At 45.4% G+C, this 25,271-nt stretch overlaps 1 protein-coding gene across 2 annotated transcripts in view; it reads left to right on the top strand.

Annotated features, from left to right (window-relative positions):
• Positions 1 to 24,047, top strand: part of VIPAS39 (VPS33B interacting protein, apical-basolateral polarity regulator, spe-39 homolog) — a 42,167-nt gene extending 18,120 nt beyond the window's left edge. For both annotated transcript variants that reach the window (XM_068254472.1, XM_068254473.1), the window contains exons 5-20: positions 1,500 to 1,538; positions 1,616 to 1,680; positions 1,761 to 1,817; positions 3,278 to 3,370; positions 9,224 to 9,257; positions 9,530 to 9,632; positions 13,902 to 13,929; positions 15,525 to 15,601; positions 18,057 to 18,132; positions 19,200 to 19,331; positions 19,426 to 19,467; positions 19,553 to 19,642; positions 21,808 to 21,894; positions 22,005 to 22,094; positions 23,438 to 23,542; positions 23,953 to 24,047. In XM_068254472.1, coding sequence (XP_068110573.1) covers positions 1,500 to 1,538; positions 1,616 to 1,680; positions 1,761 to 1,817; positions 3,278 to 3,370; positions 9,224 to 9,257; positions 9,530 to 9,632; positions 13,902 to 13,929; positions 15,525 to 15,601; positions 18,057 to 18,132; positions 19,200 to 19,331; positions 19,426 to 19,467; positions 19,553 to 19,642; positions 21,808 to 21,894; positions 22,005 to 22,094; positions 23,438 to 23,542; positions 23,953 to 23,973 — 1,139 coding nt within the window. In that variant the 3' untranslated portion in view covers positions 23,974 to 24,047. The remainder of the gene's footprint in view (positions 1 to 1,499; positions 1,539 to 1,615; positions 1,681 to 1,760; positions 1,818 to 3,277; positions 3,371 to 9,223; positions 9,258 to 9,529; positions 9,633 to 13,901; positions 13,930 to 15,524; positions 15,602 to 18,056; positions 18,133 to 19,199; positions 19,332 to 19,425; positions 19,468 to 19,552; positions 19,643 to 21,807; positions 21,895 to 22,004; positions 22,095 to 23,437; positions 23,543 to 23,952) is intronic.
• The last annotated feature ends 1,224 nt before the right edge of the window (positions 24,048 to 25,271 follow it).

Here is a 25,271-nt window from a genome sequence, read left to right on the forward strand (position 1 = left end):
GTTTCTCATTCCTGTGTGTGTGTGTGTGTGTGTGTGTGTGTGTATGTATGTATGTATGTATGTATATATATATGTATATATATATGTATATATATGTATGTATGTATGTATATATATATGTATATATATATGTATATATATGTATATATATATATATATATATATATATATATATATATATATATATATATATATATATATATATATATATATATATATATATATATATATATATATATCTCTTTTTTACTTCCTGACCTAAACTTGGGTATAGGAAACTGTCCAATCTCTATTATAAGTCTATGGGAGCAATGCCTGGTTTAGTAAACCCAGATATAATAAAACTTCTATTATTAGTAAACCTGTTTTTTTGGCCCCTACGTGACGCGGACTCTGGATATATATATATACCCTCTTTCCCCGAAATTGAGACATCTCCTGAAAGTAAGCCCTAGTAGGAATATTGAGCATGCTGGAAATATAAGCCCTACCCTGAAAGTAAGCCCTATAGGCAGTAAGAGGGAAAAATATGGCAACTTGTGTTACTACTGGAGCCCATGGTACAGAGGGGGACTCCAAGGGACATTAAAAGGTACAAAGGGGAAAAAGAGGCACGCGAGGTGGATCCAGCAGAGGAAAAAGGTGTCACAGTGGGTGAGGTCAGGAGGACACAGCACAGGGACTTGTGTGTTCATAGAAATATAAGACATCCCCTGAAAATAAGCCCTAGCACATCTTTTGGTGCAAAAAGTAATATAAGACAGTGTCTTATTTTCGGGGAAAGACGGTGTGTATATATATATGTATGTATGTATGTATGTGTGTATGTATATATGTAGATAGATAGATAGATAGATAGATAGATAGATAGATAGATAGATAGATAGATAGATATATGTGTGTTTTGGATAAGAAAAACAAAGTTCTGATGCTGTGAAACTGTTAAAGAAGCACCAAGCCTTTTCAGTGCTGCTGAGTAGATTTTTTTTTTTTTAGTCTGGAGGTTCACTTTAAAGATAAAAAAAATGTCTTCATTACAGCTGATATAAATCTGCTGTGTGTCTATCTCCTGCTGTTGTGGAAGCAGACATAGGGTTAACATCCTGTGTGTACAAATTGGCTGCTCTGCCATACAGAGGAGATTCCTGAGCTGACAAAGCTAAGAGATCAAATTACAGTTTTGATTAGTCACATATGAAGGGGAATTAGACAGGCAACATTCTCTAAATACATACAGGGTACTCTGTTTTCATTCTGTCCTGTGCAAGAGTTCAGGTCCAATTTAAAACCTTAGTCTCAGAGCAGGATGAGCATAGCGCCCCTTTTTTAGATCTATTCCTCAGGCGGGATGTTGTACTTGTACTTCATCATTCCTGAAGAAGAAGAACAACACTCTTTCCGCAAGGAATTTATGTTATGTCGCCAATAAAGAGTATTGGCCACATTCTCTCTCTGTATTTCCTGCGCATTTATGGCCTTTTTTCTGATTTGTCATCCAGGAAAATCCAAGCCCAGCAGTTTCCAGTCGCTGTCTGAAGGTAAGACTCTTGTCTGATTTGTGTCTTAGTAATTGTTGTGTGCCGATCCTCCTGTCATCCCGCATCTTCTCCTCCAGCCATTCTAGACAACAGCAACAGACATTTTGCACCGGAGCTGAGGAAGCCCAGATCAGAATACCAGGTACTCAGGATGGGGAAGTGAAGGATTCTGGGTAGAGGCAGGTGTGTCAACATTGGTTACAGCTGTGCTTTGTGTTGCAGGATTATAGTGGAGAGTGGAGCATTGAGGACACAGTGCGGAGGATGAGTAAAGGCAAGGTATGACCAGCCCAGAGAGGAGATGAGAATGTCACTGACTGACCCTCATTTATGTATATAATGTCACCGACTGTCCCTCATATATGTATATAATGTGACTGACTGCCCCTTATATATGCATATGTCACTCACTGTCCCTCATATATTTATATAATGGCCTCAATTCACTAAGATCACGCTGGAGATAATAAGGCAAGAGAAAACTTGCCACCACAGAGTGAGAGAGTTATCTTATCTCTTCATTCCTTAAGTTACCTCCTCTGTAATTATTTTCACACGCAGTTAATTAACAGCCTGTCTTTAACTTTAGAATTGTGGAGTTATTTTAAGGATTGAAGAGTTAACTTAAAGACCGAAGAGTTAACGTTGGGTTTGCCTGAGGTAAAATGTTTCCTTAATACGACATGCTTCATCACCATGGTGATAACTCTAGAAACCTTATTAAAGACAGGAGATAAGCTTAGTGAATTGAGGCCATTGTCACTGACTTACCCCTCGTATCATCAAAAACGTCAAGGAGAGAAGCTCAGTTGTTGTGAAGAAGGCTTAGGGCACCTAAAAAAAGAGCCTGCAGAGCTTGCTCAGGAATGGCAGCAGGCAGGTGTGAGGGCATCTGCATGCACAGTGAGGCAAAGACTTTTGGAGGATGGCCCGGTGTCAAGAAGGGCAACAAAGAAGCCACTGAAGAGGACTGGAGTAAAGTAATTTTCTCTGATGAAGCCCCTTTCTGAATGTTTGGGGCATCTGGCACGATGCTTGAGGGAAAGGTGAGCGCTACCATCAGTCCTTTCTCATGCCAACAGTAAAGCATCCTGAGACCATTCATGTGTGAGGCTGCTTTTCATCCAAAGAAGTGGGCTCACTCACAATTTTGTCTAAGAACACAGCTAAAAAGAGTGGCACCAAAACATCCTCCAACGGACACTTCTGCCAACCATCCAAGAGCAGTTTGAAGGACAATGCCTTTTCCAGCATGATGGAGCACTGTGCCAAAGGCCAAAGTGATAACGAAGTGGTTTGGGGAACACAACACTGAACTTTTGGGTCCATTGCCAGGAAACTCCCCAGACCTCTCACTTGAGAACTTGTGGTCAATCCTCAAGAAGTGGGTGAACAAGCAAAACCCCACAAACTCCAAGCATTGATTATGAAAGAATCATAACCTCCTCATAAATTCCTCTTGTATACACATTTCTTAGGGCTGAATCCAGTGACAGTGGCAGGAGCGTGGCCACGTCTATAGACCTTATAAGTATGGTGGTTAATGACCTCTAGCGTCTGCTTCGGGCAGGGGGATTCCTCCTTTTATAGACATTTCTCAGGGCTGAATCTCCAGTGACAGCTGCAGGAGCGTGGCCAAGTCTGTAGACCTTATACATATGGTGATTACTGACCTTTAGTGTCTGTTCCAGGCAGGGGGAATTCCTCTTGTATACACATTTCTCTTCTTTCCTCACCAGTTTTGTTCCCTGGAGAGATTCCGCTCACTGACAGACAAGCTGCGACTCCTGGATGAAGCGGTCAGAATTCACGACGGAAACGTCATCACAGCAGTAAGTCCATCCTGATGACATTACTGGGTATGCCGGATTAACCACTGGCAGCAGAAATATATCTGTAATAGTATAAGCTCATCCTATACTGCTCACTAAGAGAACTATCTAGACACGCACGCACACACAAAGACATACGTCCACTGAGTTCATTGGCCAGTTCCCTATCCATGTACACAGACTCTTCCCCAGTCCTTGCATCCTCAACTTTTGCACCAAACGTTTGTGGGGAACAGTGTCAAAGGCCTTTGCAAAGTCCAAGTATATCACATCTACAGCATTCCCTATATCCACATTAGCATTCACTACCTCATAAAAGCTGAGCATTTTAGTCGAACAGGACCCGTCTTTAGTAAACCCATGCTGATGCTGAGAAATAAGATTTTCTACTATGAAGTCATGTATAGTATCTCTTAGTAACCCTTTAAACAATTTGCATACAACTGATGTTAAGCTTACAGGTCTATAATTTCCTGGATCAGATTTTTTACCTTTCTTAAATAATGAGAAAACGTGGGCTGTATGCCAATCCACTGGGACTCTGCCAGTTGAAAGAGAGTCATAAAAGATAAGATAAAGGGGTTTATCTATAACTGAACTTAATTCGCATAGGACCCGAGGATGAATGCCATCCGGGCCAGGTGCCTTGTCTATTTTTAATTTTAGTCTTGCCTTCACTTCTTCCTGCGTTAAGTATTTAATATTACGGTTGGAAGATTGAGACTCTTCTGCCTCTGTAATTTGCAACAGTGATGTTTCCCTTGTGAAGAAGGAAGCAAAGAAAGCATTTAAAAACTCTGCCTTACCTTGGTCATCCACTATTGAGTTCCCACCCTCATCCTTTAGGAGTCCAATACAGTCAACCTTTCTTTTTTTAGACTTGATGTACTTGTAAAACTTCTTTTGGGTTAGATTTGATATCCCTAACGATTTGATTTTCAGCTTCAATCTTTGCAAACTAAAATTGCACTCCTTATAATTGCTTAAAGGACTTACGAGCTGAAAATGCTTAAAGTTAAATACCTTTTTACATTCTGGATGTATGTAGGATGCCTTCCACACCCTCCCATTCATTCTGCCTTGCCCCCCGGTAAAATAGACCCCGACCCCTCCGATCGGGTCGGGTAGAAATTCCCCCCTCAATATGGCCGCCACAGATGGCCGCGGCTGTTTTAGGACATTATAGGTATTCTTTTTCCCCTTCATTTCATCTCTAACCTTTCTATTCATCCATAGAGGCCTTTTTTTATTCCTAGAAGTTTTGTTTCCATATGGGATATACATACTACAGTATTGATTGAGAATAAGTTTAAAAGCTTGCCATTTCCCTTCAGTGTCCTCCCCTTGTAGTACATTATCCCAGTTCACCAAAGTTAGTGCCTGCCTGAGTTGATTGAACTTTGCTTTTCTAAAATTCATAGTTTTAGTTGTCCCGCTGCCCTGCGGCCAATCAGTCACCAGATCAATGTTATCATGTTGTGATCACTATTTCCCAAATGTTCTTGAACCTGCACATTTGATACATTATCTGGTCTATTTGAAAGGATCAAGTCCAGTAATGCATTCCCCCTAGTTGGTTCAGTTACCATTTGAGTCAGGTAACTGTCCTGTAGTGATGCCAGAAATCTGCTGCTTTTACCAGAATGGGTAGCCTCAATACTCCAGTCAATGTCTGGAAAGTTGAAGTCACCCATAACTATGACCTCATTTTTACTTGCAGCTTTTTCCATCTGCTGTAGTAATCGCAGTTCTGCAGCTTCATGAGTATGTGGTGGCCTGTAGCATACCCCAATAAGCAATTGGCAACCTTTATTTCCACCATGAATATTTATCCAAACGGACTCCACATCTTCGCAATCTTCATCCATCTCATCAATTAGGACAGCTGTAAAAGAGTTCTTAACAAAGAGACAAACCCCTCCACCTTTTTTCCCTGTTATATCCTTACTAAACACATTGTATACCTCTAAATTAGCTATCCAGTCATGGCTTTCAACCATCCATGTCTCGGTTATTCCCACAATGTCATAGCATTTGTCATTCAGAATGAACCCTAGTTCGTCTATTTTATTTGCAAGGCTCCGAGCATTGGTTACCATGCACTTTATATTTTTACCACCACATTTTCCAATTTTGGTTGCCTGAAGTGGGCTATTTGAAGTTTTACCAACCTCCTTACTCTTTACACTGTCCCCACCCCCCTCTCCACCCCCCATAATGTTAGGCTCCCACTGTCTTTTTACCTTATCTTGTCTACATATTGAGACTTTACACTCCCGCCTCCCCCCAGATCCTAGTTTAAAATCTCCTCCAACTGTTTAGCCATCTTCTCCCGCAATGCAGATGCACCCTCCCCATTAAGGTGCAGCCCATCTCTGCTGTAGAACCTGTAGCCGACTGCAAAGTCTACCCAGTTCTCCAGGAACCCAAGCCCCTCCTTCCTACACCAATTTTTCAGCCACTTATTTAACTCCCTAAGCTCCCTCCGTCTCTCAGATGTAGCACGTGGCACTGGCAGTATTTCAGAAAACACCACCTTGGAGGTCCTTGCTTTAAGTTTATCTCCAAGAACCTGAAAATCATTTTTGAGGACCTTCCATCTCCCACTAACTTTGTCATTGGTGCCAATGTGTACCATGACAGCTGGGTCTTCCCCAGCCCTACCCAATAATCTGTCAATTCTTTCCGCTACATGCCGAACCCGACCACCCGGGAGACAACAGACTGTACGGCATTCACGGTTTCTTCAACAGATTACCCTATCTGTGTGCCTAATAATTGAATCCCCTACCACCAGTACCTGTCTAGCCTTAGCTGCACTCCTATTCCCTTTCTCTTTGCAGCAGTCTGCCCCTTGGTTGCTAAGGAGCACATCCTGCTGCAGCATTGCTACTCCTGAATCATCCTCCCCAATATTACGCAAACAAGCATACTTATTAGTGAGGGACAACTCGGGACTAGCCTCCCTGCCACTTTTTCCCCTACCCCTTCTGTGACCCCACTAGCGGCTACCTCTGCTTCTTGCTCCGGCTGTACTCCACCCTCCTCATCTTCAACGGTTCCCTCCAGTGTCTGGATCGTGAGATCCAAGCTCTTCTCCATGTTGTGTATGCGTCTCAGTGTTGCGAGATGCTCATTTAGCTCTCTGACTTCAGCCTCTTATTGAGCAACACGCACACAACCAGGGCAACAGTAAACAACCTCAATCTGCTGATCAAGGCATGCATACATGCTGCAGGATGTACACTGTACTGCATTGCCCAACATGATAATTGTGTGGGGAAAAATTACTTTAAGTAAATTGTGGTGGTAACAGATGAAGCAGGAGAGTGAGTGAAGCTGGGGTGGAGGAGAGGCAGTGTGAGCGAAGCTGGGGTGGAGGAGAGGGAGAGTGAGTGAGTGCAGTGGGGGTGGAGGAGAGGGAGAGTGAGTTTAGCTGGGGTGGAGGGAGAGTGAGTTTAGCTGGGGTGGAGGGAGAGTGAGTTTAGCCAGGGTGGAGGGAGAGGGAGTGAAGCTGGGGTGGAGGAGAGGGAGATGGAGTGAAGCTGGGGTGGAGGAGAGGGAGTGAAGCTGGGGTGGAGGAGATGGAGTGAAGCTGGGGTGGAGGAAAGGGGCAGGGAGTGAACCTGGGGTGGAGGAGAGGGGGAGGGAGTGAAGCTGGGGTGGAGAGGGAGTGAAGCTGGGGTCCAGGAGAGGGAGTGAAGCTGGGGTCCAGGAGAGGGAGTGAAGCTGGGGTGGAGGAGAGACAGTGTGAGTGAAGCTGGGGTGGAGGAGAGGCAGTGTGAGTGAAGCTGGGGTGGAGGAGAGGCAGTGTGAGTGAAGCTGGGGTGGAGGAGAGGCAGTGTGAGTGAAGCTGGGGTGGAGGAGAGGGAGAGTGAGCGAAGCTGGGGTGGAGGAGAGGGAGAGTGAGTGAAGTTGGGGTGAAGGAGAGGGAGAGTGAGTGAAGTAAGAGAGAAAAGTAAAACTGAGACTACACCACAACGTGCCTGGCACATTCTAACCAATGCAAAAAAACGCAATAGTCCTTACCTGCTGCTTAAAGTATTTCCTCCACTTTTGTGCCTGTTTTCTAACGCCTGTTTTTAACGCCTATGCCACTTGTGTCTAAGCCAGTTAGTGAGCAAGCCACAGACTGAGCAAGCTCATGTACACATTTCAGCAGAAGGTCCATTGATCCACTGTCTTGGTAATGATCAGTGCAGTTCTACAGAATGCAGCTGATAATTCCCAGCCATTCACCTCTCCCACCCTCGCCACTTCCCCCCCTTGCAACTTCCCACCCTCTCCATTAACCACTCCCACTCTCGCCATATCCTACTCCCACCATTGCCCTTTTCCACTCCCACCCCTGCAACTCACCACTCCCACCCTCATCATTCACCACTCCCGGCATTCGCCACTCCCACCCTTGCCACAACCCACTCCCACCATCGCCATTCTCCAATCCCACCCATGCAACACGCCACTCCCACCCTCACCACAACCCACTCCCACCCTTGCTTTGCATACTCAATGTTTTTACAAAAGAGGTAAACCAGAGTTCAAGGAAATAATGCTTCCATGTGTAGTCTAGTCATGGTACATCTTGTAGTTTGTGTACTCAGTGTTGGCTCCAATCCAAGGACAAGTACATCTGCAGCTGGGAGCGTGTGTGTTTTCCCAACATGGATACCTGACACATGAATATAGGTTCAAGGAACCTCATGAGATGACTTGAAGGAGGCGGTACATATTTTTATCATATGTGACTCTTGATGACCGATGCTCAGATATGTTGCTAGATATTTACGCTATTGGTATACTGATCAGAAGATTGTAAGATGTAATTTTTGTATGTTCTTTGTATATAAGTACAAGAATACATTTTTCTATAAAAGGATTCTGGTCTAATATTCTAGGGGGTTGAATCACTAAGACAAATAGCACGCCTTATCAGAGTTAACATGCCTTATCAGCGCTAACACACCTTATCAGAGTAGCATACTGAGTACTACGAACTTGCCTGCTAATTGGCAATGACGAGAGCTCCACTTGTCCTGCCCTGAGCCCCTGCGGGTCCAATCACTTTAAAGGACATTATCCCCACACTTTGATTGGCCCAATAGGCTACCTGTCAAGTTTCCTGTCAAGTGACAGGCAGCCTATTGGGCCAATCAAAGTGCGGGGATAATGTTCTTTAAAGTGATTGGACTCGCAGGGGCTCAGGGCAGGACGAGTGGAGCTCTCCAGTGTTCTTCCCAGGCTCTTTTAGCCGGGTGCTCCACCCAGCTGATTTTGGTGACCACTCGGCTGTCATCGGCTTTCCTCTTAATCCTCCTCCTATGCTGTAAGCAGAGTTGCGCCAGCCCTGCATTTTCCCATCGTGATCCACCCAGCCACTTTTTTATGCCACCCGGCTGGAAAAAAGTTCTGAGGAGAACACTGCTCTCCTCATTGCCAATTATTGGGCCTAAGTTCGTAGCGCTCGCTATGCTACTCTGATAAGGCGTGTTAACTCTGATGTGGCATGCTATTTGTCTTAGTGAATCAAGCCCTAGTATTTCATTGGGCTTTATTATCTATAATACTACAAAGACATTGGTATGACAATGGCTGAGAGCCCATCTGACCGACCTTAGAAGAACTGACACTTAGTTGAGCTTAGTATTCTCAACAGCTGGTTCACCTATTTTATATAGGCATTACCAGAGAGTACACTGGGGCAGAAAACTGGCCACTATTTTAGAGGTCAAAAACAGATGAATTACAGTTTTATTATAAATGGCAATAGCCCAGAAGTTACCGGGGGGGGGGGGGGGGGGGCTGCTGCCCCGGTACAGGTATCGGATAGTAATTGTTGTGTTGTGTATGCAGGTATTGATCTTCCTGAAGAGGACGCTACGCTCAGGTAAGGCCCCTACAGGAAACTGATGCACAATATTAGAACAAAGGGGCGCTGCGACTGATACTTATTACAGGAGGAGGTGGTGTGTGTGTGTGTGTGTGTGTGTGTGTGTGTGTGTGTGTGTGTGTGTGTGTGTGTTTCTGTGTGGTTGGGAAGTGATATGTTGGCGCTTTATAAATAATAAATGTGGGTGCAATTAGGAGATGATGTGGGTGTGATCAGTAAGTGATGTCATTGTGGTCAGGAAGTGATGTCAGTGTGTGCTCCATCCTCAGAGATTCTCTTCCGGGAATTGAAGGACAGACAAGAAGCTCTGAGACATTTTATCCATTTTCTGAAGGAGACATCGGAGCAGCAGCTTCTCCTGGAATTGTTCAGGTGGGTTCTCTTTCCTGATTGGTCAGTAAGCAGGGGGTGTGGCCTGATGTTTAGCATGTGCAGGTAATATAGACCCATATACTGTACATCTGTAGAGCAGCCGGATCTATCCTTCTACACAGCAGACACAATGGAGCTCTGCCCAGACTAACCGTCCCCAGATATTACTGACTGGCACACTGACCATTCCACCGGCTCTGGGGCCTGAATATTCTTGTAGGATATGTTAGCAGAGGGTGGAAGGCTGTTGTACTTTCATGTATGTCCTCCACGCAGTGACCACACAGAGGTCCTTCATCAGAAAATACCGCCTGCAGTATCTCATAGCAGTGACTGCACCTCTCACATTTTTGTGAATATGTTAATTATTTCTTTTCATGGGACAACACTGAAGTTATGACATGCGATGTAAAGTAGTTAGTGTACAGCTTGTATAACAGTGTAAGTTTGCCTTCCCACCAAAATAACACAACATGCAGCCATTAATGTCTAACCACGTCCATACCATGCTAATTGGAATCTATGCCCTGTTTTGGACCTGTTATCCCTAACACTTGAATTGCTACAAATGAGATGGGTATATTACATCAAAACGCTGGGACAACGAGTCCCAATTGACCCCACCTTTCTCTCCAGAAGGTAATATAATACCTAAAACATAACTTTTATGAAGTCATATAATAAGATAAAATAGGGCTATTGAACCATCACCATATAACAATTGGGGGGAGAGGAGGACTCCTCATATATTCAGTGTTTAAACCCTATGACCCTTATGTCCAGTGATATATAGGGTGAGATATGAGCCCAGATAGTTTGTCAACCTGGAGTAAGATCACCCACATAAGTCACTGTACAGTCATATAATCAAATGTCTCTAACTGTGATACTCCAAATGTAACAGACTGTGATATGCTGGATAGTTAACCTCAAGTCAGAGCCAACCTGACTTGGGCTATACCTTTCGTCACGTTACAATGCACTTTTAGAACACTGCACCTTTTTATTAATTTCCTGACCATGCTTAATTGTATTTATAAGCAAAACATGTTGGTTTAATGGGTGTTTGATTGTTAGGGGGGTTACTCCAATCTGTCATAATTTGGAACACCGAGAAGTACATTATTACTGAGGTCTCTACTGTCCTCTTTCTATATTGGTCTGTACTTGCTTGAGATTAATTATCCAGCAAATGACAGTCTATTACATTTGGAGTATCACGGTTAGAGACGTTTGATTATATGACTGTTACTATGTATGACTGTATAGTGACCTATGTGGGTGATCTTAGTCCCAGTTGACAAAATATCTGGGCTCATATCTCACCCTATATATCACTGGACATAAGGGTCATAGGGTCTAAACATTGAATATGTGTGGAGTTTCTCCCCCCCCCCCGCAATGTCATACTCAATGTCATGCTCTCGATGTTCGCGTGTACGTGTCTTTACGTGTGCGCGCGGGGGAACGCTGAGTCTTGTAGTTCCACTCAGGGCATCACGCCGTACGACGGTGCACGCTGGGAGTTGCATGCGCATGCGCAGTTCTGTGCGCCGCGCATGCACAAACTCTTGCGTGTGCAGAGCGCTGCACATGCGCAAGCGTTAGTTCTGGTGCCAGATTCAAGTTCCACCAGTATTTAAGCAGCACTGCCCTCAACTGCAGTGCTGTCTGTTCTGGCAGTTTGGCTAGCTGTAAGTTAGTGCGCTTCTATTACTATACCTGATTTCCCGTTGTGACCTCGGCCTGTGACCTTGACTATCTTTGATCTGTGCCTGCCCTGACCCTTGGCTTGTGACCCCGACCTCCGTTGTTTGCCGCCTGCCCTGAACCTTGTCTTGTCTTCTGGAATACGTCTTTTCTGCTTACCCAGATCTCCATCCAGTAGCGTCTCCTGTTCTCCAAACCACTGTGGAATTACTTTCAGCGCAACCTGATGGGCACTAGGCAGCGAAGTCCGGCATCCCCACTAGGGGGGTGTTGGTGAAGACTTGTGGTCACTTAGACTCTGTGCTGGAGTGGTTCTATCTCAGTGGTGCGGTCAACAGTTCCCTACTTCATAACACCCAATTGTTATATGACCTGTTAAATGTGGGTATAAATTTCATTTAAGCGCCGCTCTCCCGTCGCTACGGCTCACTTGCTTTGCTGTCATTATGACAGCAGAGCTCCGGCAGCCAATTTCATTGGCTCCTGACCCCTGTGATCACTGTGATTGGCTCACAGTAATCACAGGGACATAAACCAATGAAATTGACTGTTGACTGGCTTACGGTGCTCTGCTGTCATAACGACAGCCGAGCGAGAGGGCCACAGCGAAGGGAGAGCAGCGCCAACATCGAGAGAGATGGGTCTGTGTGACATCTGTGAGCCCCGTATTTTTACTCGGAAGTCTCTGGTCCTTAAAGGACCTCTTTCGCAAAAATCTTAAAATTTAAAGTACATGTAAACATATACAAATAAGAAGTACATTTCTTCCAGAGTAAAATGAGCCATACATTACTTTTCTCCTATGTTGCTGTCACTTACAGTAGGTAGTAGAAATCTGACAGAACCGACAGATTTTGGACTAGCCCATCTTCTTCTCATGGGGGGTTCACAGGTTTTTTTTTTTGTTTTTCAACAGCATTTCCTGAACAGCAGTTGCTCCATCCAACTGGCAAAAAAAAGTGTACAGTGAGCAGGGATGCTGGTCAGCATCTCTGTATAAGACTTTTTCAAGGAGTGACTTTATAAAGAATAAAGGTCATGCTGAGAATCCCCTGTGGAGAGATGGACTAGCCTAAAACCTGTTGGTAATGTCAGATTTCTACTACTTACTGTGAGTGACAGCATCATATGAGAGAAACAATGTATGGCTCATTTTACTCTGGAAGAAATGTACTTCTGATCTGTAGGTGTTTTAAATGTTACAATTTTTGTGAGAGACTTCTGGTACTGATGTGGTTAAATCCCGAGAGAGTTCTCTGCCATGAGGTGCCATGTTAGACTTCCAATGACCAGTTTGAGAGATGTGAGAGCGATCACATCAAATTTACCTCTCCTGCTCCCCATTCACTGAGATCTTAAAGTGAACCTCCGGACTAAAAATCTATTCAGCAGAACTGAAAAGGCTTGGTGTTTCTTTAACAGTTTCACAGCATCAGAACTTTGTTTTTCTTACCAAAGCATCATTTTTTTGCTGCATTTTTAGCTAAGCTCCACCCATCAGAGAAAAAAAGCCCGGGCTGCAGAGCATGATGGGATTTCCTATGTTGTTAATCACGTTGCCTAGCAACTGGGAGAGGTGCTCAGGACACAGGACAGTTGGAACTGTGTCTCATGCTCCCTGTCACCTCCTTTCAACCAAAAAGATGGCTGCCATCATGCAATCAAACATTTGCCTGTTCTTTTAAAACAGTGTGGGTAAGAGATTATATTACCTATCTATTTTAATTAACATAACTAATGTAACTTAATGACAGTATGTTTGTTTAGGCTGGAGTTTCTCTTTTAAAGGGAACCCAAGGTGCGCAGGGGGGGGGGGGGGGGCGCTTAGGGAAGATCTGGATAGCAACAGAGGCTGGGCTGTATAGGCAGACCCAGCCTCTGTATGTGGATAGCATTGTCAGAACCCCACCTCGGGTTCTCTTTAACCTCCTGAACGTTACGCCGAACAGGAGGGTTTGCAGCCGAGAGTCTCCCAGTATAATTTTAACAGATTGCATGGCTGTAATAGCTTCAGCTAGCACTAGGCTAGCTAGTAGTGGTGACCGGCATCGTCCCGATTACTGTTAACCCCCCCAATTGCCCGCTAAATACATTACTCAGCCTGGATCCAGCGGTCGGCGCAGCCTCCCCGGACAGCTCCTCTCTTCTCTATGGGGAGGATCGAATATGACGTCATGCGCAAACCCGATCCTCCCCATAGAGAAGAACGGAAATGTGCAGGGAGGCTGCGCGATTGCTGGATCCAGGGGGGGTAATGTATTTAGCGGGCGATCAGCTGAAGCTATTACAGCCATGTAATCTGTTAAAATTATACTGGGGGACTCCTGGGGACAGCCGGCGGTATGCCCGACACAGTGTCGGGCATACCGCTAAGGAGGTTAAATCACTAATGAGTAACATGACCCTGGGGATGGAAAATGTCTACTTGGGCCGAATTTTGACATTCTTCACTGAGAGGTGTAATCACTTTTGTGAGACGCTGTATCTCTAGCTATAGGAAGGTGCTGCTTGTCTGTCAGTCCAGTTTGCTTTATCCTGACTACTTATTATGTATTTCAGGTACCTGGAGTGGACTGAGGAGCTGGCGGTGAGTATGTGTGGGTGGGGCCAGGGGAGCTGGGGGTGAGCATGCACAGGTGGGGCCAGGGGAGCTAGAGTTGAGCATGCACAGGTGGGCCTGAGGGAGCTGGAGGTGAGCAAGCGCAGGTGGGGCCACGGGAGCAGGAGGTGAGCATGCGAAGGTAGGGCCGTGGGAGCAGGAGATGAGCATGTGCAGTTAGGGCCGCGGTAGCAGGAGATGAGCATGCGAAGGTAGGGCCACGGGAGCAGGAGATGAGTATGCGCAGGGGATCTGGCAGCGTGCATGCGCAGGTAGGGCCGGGGGGAGCTGGTGGGTGAGTATGCGCAGGTGGGGCCGGGGAGCTGGCGGTGTGCAGGCGTAGGTTGGCCTGGGGGAGTTGGAGTTGAGCACGCGCAGGTGGGCCTGGAGGAGCTGGAGGTGAGCATGCGCAGGTGGGCCTGAGGAGGTGGGCATTTGCAGGTGAGCATGCGTGGGGGGAGCTGGAGGTGAGCATGTGCAAGTGTGGCCAGGGGAGCTGCAGGTGAGCAGGCCAGGTGGGGCCAGGCAAGCTGGAGGTGAGCATGCGTCGGTGTGGGCGGTGGAGCTGGCGGTGATCGTGTGCAGGTGGGGGCAGGGCCATCTTTCCTTTTCAGCTGGCAGGTAATTGACTTGTTTGAACATTTGTACTTTCTTTAACCACCCTGGCGTTAGGTTAAAATCGCCAGGGTGGCGTGCAGATAGTTTTTTTTTCAATTTTTTTCCTCTGAATCATTGTAGCTATAGCAAGCAGAAAATCCCGTTGCAAATGGGATTCTCTGCTTGGCTTCACTTGTCGCCATGGCGACGATCGGGATGATGTCATCCACGTCATGGCGTCGGGGGGTGTCCGATCCAGCCTCATAGCGCAGCCTGGCACTGATTGGCCAGGCTGTGCAAGGGGTCTGGGCGGGGGGCTCCCTTACGCTGCTGTTAGCGGCGAATCACCGTGGAGCGGCAGCGATCAGACCCCCAAACGCAGCTAGCAAAGTGCTAGCTGCGTGTATGAAAAAAAAATGATCAAAATCGGCCCACAGGGGGCGGAGATATCCACTGCAGCGGTAATGGACGAGCTGAGCTCGTCATTACCGCTAAGGTTTAAAGTAGACCCGAGGCAAACCTCAGTCCAGAAAACAGATACTTACCTAGATAGAGAAGGAAGCTTCTGGATCTGTGTCTTCCTACATCCTCCTCGCCCCCACCGCCGTAGCCCGGCCGAAACTGTCCTGAAGATCATTACCGCACTCTTCATGTGGGTGCGTAGCTGTTTTGCACCCGCACTTGCTCTGTAGCATTGCTCTTTCTTACTGCGCAGGTGTGGCCATACTCACGCAGGCACAGTACAGCCGTTCTCATGCATTTCGCAATCAGGAATCCGGCAAGCTCTTGTCGGAGTTCTTTCGGGACTCTGTGAATGGCAAGGGGTGGGGACCAGGAGGATGTGGGAATCCTCTGCAGGATTTTTTCGCCGCGGGTGCACATTAAGTATTTGATACAGATTTTGTACGGTTGCTCCCTGCTGTCGTTAGATAGGTGTTAACCCCCCACTCTTTTGTATGGTTAACAAACTGTGTCTGTCTCTGCAGCTGTGTAGATACCGGGAACACCTGAATATAAGTGATGCAGATGAGCGTAAAGACTTCCTGAAGAATAAATGTCTGAGGTGAGGTGCCCCCTGCTGGCTTGACTCTCACATTACACTGATGGATCCAGATAGAGAATGTGAGGCTGTCGGTGTTTGATGGATGCAGGTTTCTCCTACCGGATGCAAACCAATCTGAATTCAGATTATGATAATTTTGTATGCAAATTCATGTAGGGACACCAGTGGTGAGATCTTTGCTTCCCTGAGTTCCCAGCTTTGCATGCCTAGCACAGCAATGGCCAAGATTTCACTCTGTGTATATGTAAGGGGAGGGGGGAATTTGTGTATGTCAGACCTGAGTTCCCAGCTCTTCACACCTGCTGCACCCATGACCAGTGGCTCTCCACCTCCCTGCTGGATCCTTCTATCTTGCAGGGACTCTGGTGTGGAGATCTCCTTATCCATGGCTCCCAGCTTTACACACTTGCTGCCCTCAATTCCGAAGCCTACCTACCACTGCTGTATTCTATCTACTTTGATGGTGAGATCTTTGTGTTCCTGAGTTCCCAGCTCTGCATATGAACCCCACCAAATACAAAAAGCTTGGTTTCCCCTGCTGGATTTTTGTCCCTTTAGGCTACTTTCCCACCAAGACGTTGCGTTTTAGGGGACGTTAAGGTCGCATAACGTGCCCCTAACGCAGCGCATGGTGGTGTTGAAGTTGGACGTCAGATTGAGCTGCGTTATGCGGCTCTCAAAGCAGCCGCTCCAGGTTAGTGATAGGACGTCCTGATCTTTTTAAGGATTCGGATCATTTGAATCGGATCATTGAAAAGATCCGGATCTTTGAACCGAATCATTTGAATCATTTTACTAGGGAAGCAGACTGGGTGAAATGACTAGCAGGACAGGACTTTCCCTGCACTGTACATTCTGTATGTTCCTGTTTCTTCCAGACAGACATCCGCTGTGAACCAAATCTTTCATTGTGATGATCCGGATGATTCGACTCACAAAAAAAGATCCGGATCAAATGAACGATTCGTTCATGATCCGGACAACACTACAGTCCTAGCAGGAGTCTCTGCAGTGCAGTGAATATTAATTAGCCATGTGGCTGGCCGGAGGAGGGGAGACCTCCTCCTCCAACATTACTGAGCATGTGCGAACAGTCTAACTTAGCTTAACCTAGTATAACGTACAGCATGCAGCACTTTGTTTAAACGTGCTGCGTTACAATGTAACGCAACGTGTGCACTGTGAACAGCCCATTGATTTTACAGTGCTGTGAGTTAGGCTGTGTTACTGGCTGCTGTAATGTGGGACTTTAACTTCTTACTGTGAAACCAACCTTAAGGAATCTGGTGATGAAATCACTGTGTCTAGAGTGTCCAGCTTTGCACCCCTTTTTCTCCTCCAACTGGTTAGGTTATTCATTTATTTTACATTATGGTGGAGGGGAACACAGAGGAAGTACAGCAGCAGGCCTTCCCCATAACATGTCTCGAACGTGATTGGAGTGGCTGGATAGTGTAACGGTTAAAAAGACACTTAAGCAAAAAAACAAATTATGATATAATGAATTGATTGTGTGGTACAGATAATTACTAGAACATTAATGAGAAAATATTCTCATTTTTATTTTCAAATATATATATATATATATATATATATATATATATATATATATATATATATATATATATATATATTTTATAACATTGCATCGTTCTCTAATATCTGCAGTTTACACATTACACTCAGCATTCTAAATGATTTTACAGAGCAGCCTACTGAACTTTTGAACCCCTTCTCAGCAGAGAAAAAGAAAATACAATGACTGACAGTTGAGATAACAAGCTTCAGAAGACAGAGCTCTCTGCGACTTTGAAAGTCGTGGAGCTCAATGGCTCTTTTGCATAGCTAACTGGAATTTCTTAACTCTTCCTGTACTGGAAACAATATTAGACTCATGTCTCTGCTCCTAATGTTTTATTTCTTAGCTGTACTGCACATACCAATCATTATATCGTAATTATTTTTCGCTTCAGTGTCTCTTTAAAGTGTACACAGGAGAAGTGCACTCTTTGCGTATCTCTCCAGCAGCTGCGTAGACTGGCTCAGACTGACGGAAATGCGAGGACACGGTACCGGAGTTGCAGACATCGGAGGACGGTGGTGTGGGAGCGATCCGAGCGGATGGGGCTGGAGGAAGCCCCAGGTATGTATAATTTTTTTTTCTTTTTTTTCCTTTTACTGAGCTCTGAGTCCCTTTAAGGGCTCTGCCTCTGATACAGGAGACAGGGTTTGAATCTCTGCTCTTCCTGTTCACTAAGCCAGCACGTATTTGGTAAGAGACCTTGAGCAAGACTCCCTAGCACTGCTACTGCCTGCTGAGTACACCCTAGTGGCTGCAGCTCTGGCGATTTGAGTCTGCCAGGAGAAAAGCGCTTTGTTAAGGTTATTTGTCCTGTCTTGTCTTGAAGGGTTTAGGAAATGAGTGAATAGTTTTCTCTCTCTCCTCTCTCTCCAGTCTTCCCTTCTCCCCAGAGGATGCGGCGCTCGTACAGGACCACTACACTCTGCTGGAGAGACAGATCATCATCGAGGTGTGCTGAAGATACATGTACTGCACTGTATGTCCTGTGCTCTGCCAGGGACTGTGTAAAGTATCAGGACACTATAGTCAGTGCAGGGACAGGGGACCTATAGGACAATGAGTACCGGTCATGTCTGGCAGTAACTGTGTGTAGTATCAGGACATTATAGTCAGTGCAGGCACAGAAGACATATAGGATAGTGAGTACCTGTCATGTTTGGCAGTGACTGTGAATAGTATCAGGACATTCTAGTCAGTGCAGGCACAGGAGACATATAGGACAGTGAGTACCTCTCATGTTTGGCAGTAACTGTGTATAGTATCCGGACATTATAGTCAGTGCAGAGACAGGGGACATATGGGACAACGAGTACCTGTCATGTTTGTCAGTGACTGTAAATAGTATCAGGACATTCTAGTCAGTGCAGGGACAGGAGACATATAGGACAATGAGTACCTGTCATGTTTGGCAGTGACTGTGAATAATATCAGGACATTATAGTCAGTGCAGGGACATAAGACATATAGGACAATGAGTACCTGTCATGTTTGGCAGTGACTGTGTATAGTATAAGGACACTATAGTAAGTGCAGGAACAGGGGACATAGGGGACAATGAGTACCTGTCATGTCTGGCAGTGACAGTGTACAGTATCAGGACATTATAGTCAGTCAGTGCAGGGACAGGGGACATATGGGACAATGAGTACCTGTCATGTCTGGCAGTGACGATGTATAGTATCAGGACATTATAGTCAGTGCAGAGACAGGGGACATATGGGACAAAGAGTACCTGTCATGTTTGGCAGTGACTGTGTATAGTATAAGGACACTATAGTAAGTGAAGGAACAGGGGACATATGGGACAATAAGTACCTGTCATGTCTGGCAGTGACAGTGTACAGTATCAGGACATTATAGTCAGTGCAGGGACAGGGGACATATGGGAAAATGAGTACCTGTCATGTCTGGCAGTGACGGTGTATAGTATCAGGACATTATAGTCAGTGCAGAGACAGGGGACATATGGGACAATGAGTACCTGTCATGTTTGAGAATGATGATTGCTGGTTTCAGGTGAATGACAACCACCTGGAGGCGTCGGGGCAGGAGCAGTTCCGGAAACACCCCCGGAAGGCCTCTTTACTCTTTATGCCGCTGGTCACCACCCTGTTCTATGCCTGCATCTATCACTACTCCGAGAGCGAGGTGAGTGACCACCAGCAGAGGGTGGTAGAAGGGGTATTTTTTGGGGTGTCTGTGGGGGTGCAGTGATTGCTTTGCTTCTTTCTCTCTTCCACAGGGGATGTTCAGCAGTCCTGCAAATCTCCGCAAGACCTTCAAGGTGACGCTCGTTACTTCACATTTCTGGAAATGTTTGTCTTGTATGCCGTGTGACGCATAATCTGAGGTGTGCTGTGACTTTTCAGATCCCGGAGAAGCTGTACGTCCTCACGGCACTGGCGGCACGAGCCAAACTGCGAGCCTGGCATGATGTGGATGCCCTATTCACCACCAAGGTACACCCCATAGCATGACATTATCATCAATGCCACCAATCTCTGGATATTCTGTGACCCCTCTCTCCACATAGAGGGGAGGGGTTATGTGGACAGAGGGGAGGGGTTATGGGGACAGAGGGAGGGGTTATGAAGAGATATGGAGGGGAATGTTAGCAATATGAAATGTAGAATTCAATAGAAAATAAGGGGCTCCTTCACAAAACATACCTCAAAAAATCAAATGATCTCTCATAGCATATTTCTCCCCCTATTTATATTACATTTTTTAGAAACACTCAAAATACGTTTTTAAGCACTTTTTTTTTTACTTTGTTAGTTCTTAAAGTACACCTGAAGTGAAGGGGATATGGTGGCTGCCATATTTATTTCCTTTTAAATAGTACTAGATGCCTGGCAGTCCTGCTGATCTTTTTGGCTGCAGTAGTTTCTGAATCCCACACCTGAAAAAAGCATGCAGCTAATTTTGTCAGACTTCATTCACAGCACCTGATTTGCACCCTTGTTCAGGGTCTATGGCTAAAAGTATTAGAGGAACAGGATCAACAGGACAGCCAGGCAATCCGCATTGTTTAAAAGGAAGTAAATATGGCAGCCTCCGTATCCCTCTCACTTTAGATGTGCTTTAAAACCCCAAAACTGCAGAATTCCCAGATTCTGCTTCAAAATTAGAGTATGCCTCCTCCAGACACCCGTTCTCCTAGGAAAACACCCGTTTTGCACCCAAAGTGCTCTCGTATAGTAAAGCCAGCCTCTCACCAGATCTTTCAGCTAGCCCGGCACAGACCAGCAACAAGCGCTTTCTTTATTCTCCAAACACAAGCGGTCTTTTAGTATACAGGCTCTAGAAGGACTCAAGACGCTAACATAGCGTAACTCTGTATTTATTATTAAAAATATATAAAATCCAGTGCAATTACAATAGTAGACTTCATGGATTTTATATATTTTTAATAATAAATACAGAGTTGCGCTATGTTATCTGAATGGGTCAGCCATATTATCTGTCAAGTGAATTCTCTGGGACTTTATGTATATATGGACTGGAGATTTCATGCTGCTTTGGAATATTAAATGGAGTTTGACTTTCAGCTGTTGAGCGCCCTACCAATACAGTACTGGCCTCAATTCACTAAGATCATGCTGGAGATAATAAGGCAAGAGAAAACTTACCTCCACACAGTGAGAGAGTTATCTCTTCATTCCTTAAGTTACCTCCTCTGTAGTTAAGTTACCTTCTCTGAAGTTATTCTCACACACAGTTAATTAACAACCTGTCTTTAACTTTAGAATTCTGGAGTTATTTTAAGGATTGAAGAGTTAACTTAAAGACAGAAGAGTTAACTTTAGGTTTGCCTGAGGTAAAATGTTTCCTGAATACTACATGCCTTATCACTATGGTGATAACTCTAGGAACATTATTAAAGACAGGAGATAAGCTTAGTAAATTGAGGCCATTGACTGTTACTAATGTGAATTGATTAACTCAGTGGAACATGAACAGTGGGGTGGCAATCTCCATGGTTACAGGCAGAAGGGGGGGGGTTGATGCAGGATGGGGAAAGGTAAGGCTCCACATGAGAAGTCGGAGAATCAGCTGCAATCCAGAGTCAGGAACAGATAACTTCACAGAAAACAATCTCAGAATAAGATGAGGAAGAGAACTGCAGAGTCTTCCTCCTCCTGCTGAAATGTATGCAGTAATTTCTAACTTGTGTTTGCTGAGGACTAATGCTGGCCATACAGACTTACATTCTAATGCTATCCTCATAAACGATTCAGCGTAAAACGATTGCATAAGAATCTAGATAGATCATGTGACTTTTCATGCAGTTTGGTCAAAAAACAATTATTGGTAATGTGTGAGATTGCCCAGAAGCAATCCTTTTATCAAATGGCCACATGTAAAATGTGTGTTCAGCATTCAGAGAACATGCGCCATGTTTGGGATAATCATGTGAATAGCGCCACCTCTGGTCTGTTATTACACAGTGGTCACTAAAGAGGCTAATAATCACAGCTGGCATTAAGATTTTATGCAGATTGGAGCTGGCCCATAGGATGCCCACTTGATTGGCCCAGTCTCAGACTGCATACAGTTTGCATGCTAGCCTGAAGGACTAGCCTCTCACTGACCACCTCTCCTGATTGGCCTCTCTCCTCAGAACTGGTTGGGTTACACAAAGAAGAGAGCACCGGTCGGCTTTCACCGTGTCGTGGAGATTCTACACAAGAATGGGGCTCCGGCACAGGTGAGTGGCACTCACTGCAGATGTCTGTACCCCCAGCTGCTGGAATACCCACCTCTGATCTCTGGGGGAGGGGATCATATGACATTGATGTCTCTCCTCCCACTGTGCAGGTCCTGCAGGAATATGTCCGATTGGTGGAGGATGTGGAGACCAGGATATCATTAGCAACAAAGTACAAATGCCACGATGTGGTCATTGATGTGAGTATGTGATGCGCAGCAGTAACAGGAAGTGGAGAGTGGGAGTAATTAGTGTGACATGAAAACAGAGCACCCCCTAGAGTCCTCCCCCTGCAGTATCTCTGGCAACTTCCTGATGGCATTTCTGGTATCCCCCTAGCGCCATCTCAGGAATTCCCCTGGTGCCTAGGTTCTCAATGTAGGTGTCACAACACAGCCGTAATAGAACTGACTGTCCTATTGCAGAGTATAATGGTGAGCGGAAGCCGAACATCTCTTACCTGCTCCAGGCGCCTCCAGCGATGTGCAACCTCTTCTTACCCTCACCACTCGCTCTAGTGCCCAGCTTCTCTTGCAGTGAGTAATTACATGCAACATGAGAATGAGATGTTGGCACTAAAGTGAGCATTAAGGGTACTGAACACTGTCCTCATAGGCTTTAATTGCGTCCGTGCGCCGAACCATTCCAGAAAAAATGTAGCAAGTTTGGATTCTGCATTCTGTTTGCCGATAGGAGGGTAATACGTCAGAGTGCGTCAGTGAAAGGAGAATGATACATCAGCCAGTCAGTGATTAGAGGATGATACGTCAGAGCCGGTTATTTATAGCAGGAGGATAGGACAGAGCTAGTCAATAACAGGAGGATGATATGTCAGAGCCAGTCAGTCAGTGATAGGAGGATGATACGTCAGAGCAAGTGAGCGATAGGAGGATGATACGTCAGAGCAAGTGAGCGATAGGAGGATGATACGTCAGAGCAAGTGAGCGATAGGAGGATGATATGTCAGAGCCAGTCAGTGATAGGATGATGAGGATATGTCAGCAAGTCAGTGATTGGAGGATGGTACGTCAGAGCCAGTCAGTGATAGGAGGATGATATGTCAGCCAGTCAGTGTTAGGAGGATGATACGTCAGAGCAGGTTAGTGATAGGAGGATGATGATATGTCAGCCGGTCAGTGATTGGAGGATGATATGTCAGAGCCGGTCAGTGACAGGAGGAGGCTATGTCAGCGGGTCAATGATAGGAGGGTGATATGTCAGGTGGTCAGTGATACGAAGATGATACATCAGAGCAGGTCAGTGATAGGAGGATGATACGTCAGAGCCGGTCACTGACAGGAGGATGATATGCCAGCTGGTCAGTGATAGGAGGATAATATGTCAGGTGATCAATAATAGGATGATATGTCAGAGCCAGTCAGTAATAGGAGGATGATGCATCAGAGCCGGCCAGTGATGGGAGGATGATGCGTCAGAGTAGGTCAGTGATAGGAGGATGATGCATCAGAACAGGGCCGTGATAGGAGGATGATGCATCAGAGCTGGTCAGTAATAAGAGTAGCATTCCTATTTTTCCTGACAGACATACAGAGACCTGAAGGACCGACATCAGCTGATGTCGTATCGCTGTAAGGTGGATCGTGGATCTCCAGAGGAGGATAAGATTGACTCCATTCTCAACAACACGGTGAGAGCAGTATGGGGGCAACTCTGATATCATGGAGAGTCAGACATCATGTGGCTTTAGTGCTGTATTGGGCTGATGTGGTAAAACACAAGATTGGTGTTATATATTACTAGTTACGGTATGCATTGTAGGATCATTCATGTATATTATTAAATAGGTATTATACTGTATGTTAGGTACATGATATTTATTGTAGGCTTGATAAATATTATATTACTGAGAAGTATTGTATATTGTAAATCTGGTATGGTATATTAGATGTAAATTGTATATTATAGGGCTGATATAGTCTATTCTGTATTATTAAATTAGTATTTTATACTATATATATTATATATTATATATTAGTATATATTAGTATATTAGTATTCTGTATTTCGTCACTCATGGTCTGTCTTGTCTCACTGCAGCAAATGCGTTGGAAGAACTGAATTTGGCGATCCAGGAGGAGTTCAGGATGCTGGCCCCGCCCCTTCCCTATAAATAAACACTTTGTTAATATTTATAGTCAGTGTTACCTCATACTTTCCTGTCTGGGAGATACGTCCGTTTTGGTGGTTTTAAATCCTTGTATGAAGCTAGCTGGAAATCTGTTGAGTTTTCCAGCAGACTGGATGGCCTTGATAGTGTGTCATTGGTCTTCTACCCCCACATGTCTTATCCTGTGTTCTCCCTTGGCCCTTTTGCCGGGCGTTCCACCCGGCTAGTTTTGGTGAGCACCCAGCTGTCATCAGCTCACTTTCTCCTATGCTGTATGCAGAGAAGCGCCGGCCCTGCATTCCCTCAGGGGTGTGTGTGTGTGTGTGTGTGTGTGTGTGTGTGTGTGTGTGTGTGTGTGTGTGTGTGTGTGTGTGTGTGTGTGTGTGTGTGTGTGTGTGTGTGTGTGTGTGTGTGTGTGTGTGTGTGTGTGTGTGTGTGTGTGTGTGTGTGTGTGTGTGTGTGTGTGTGTGTGTGTGTGTGTGTGTGTGTGTGTGTGTGTGTGTGTGTGTGTGTGTGTGTGTGTTGCATAGAGGGGTGTATTGGAGTAGCAGATCCACTAACAAACTCCTGCTGGCAAGTTGGTAGAATTAATTATAACTACCTACAGTAATTTATTGATCAAGGTGGACCTTTTTGAGGTTCTAATATTTGTGCATATAAATATTAAATATCTGTGCATAAATGTATAAAGTTCTGCAGCCAAAGTCCGTCCTAAAGCTGAATACTAATCTGACGACCCAACAAGATGGATCCCAGCAACGTCCCTTGATGAAGAGCGCTCCCCGATCCATCCAATTCCAATCGATCTTGCAATTTTTGCGTGGGGTCGTTGAAGATCTTAAAGAATCCAATCCGCCATGATGGTTATTACTACAGCCCCTTGTCAATTGTAATTTGCTTAATCGCGCACCTGTACCCATGTCGGGAGATCACGGAAACAATTGCTCGCCACTCAAAGAAACCCGCCTTTAGATGGACCCTTCCACAACTCTCTCAAAAATACTTCACCGCTAATGAATGAGTGATGCGATGAGCTGGGCCTGTTTCCACTACACCCGAAACCAGGCTGAATCGGCAGTGTTTCCCCACATGCAAGAGGGGCGGGGAAATGCTGCCTATGTAACTAGTGGCTTGCCGTCCACTGCAGTGCAAGTCTAGACAAGCATGTTGCAGCCGAATTCCTATAGCCGTGTATGGCACAGCTAAGTCACTTGGACTGCGGCTATGCAGCAGAACGAGAGCCGCAAAA

This window comes from Hyperolius riggenbachi, chromosome 9 (assembly GCF_040937935.1).
Source record: "Hyperolius riggenbachi isolate aHypRig1 chromosome 9, aHypRig1.pri, whole genome shotgun sequence".
NCBI lineage: Eukaryota > Metazoa > Chordata > Amphibia > Anura > Hyperoliidae > Hyperolius > Hyperolius riggenbachi.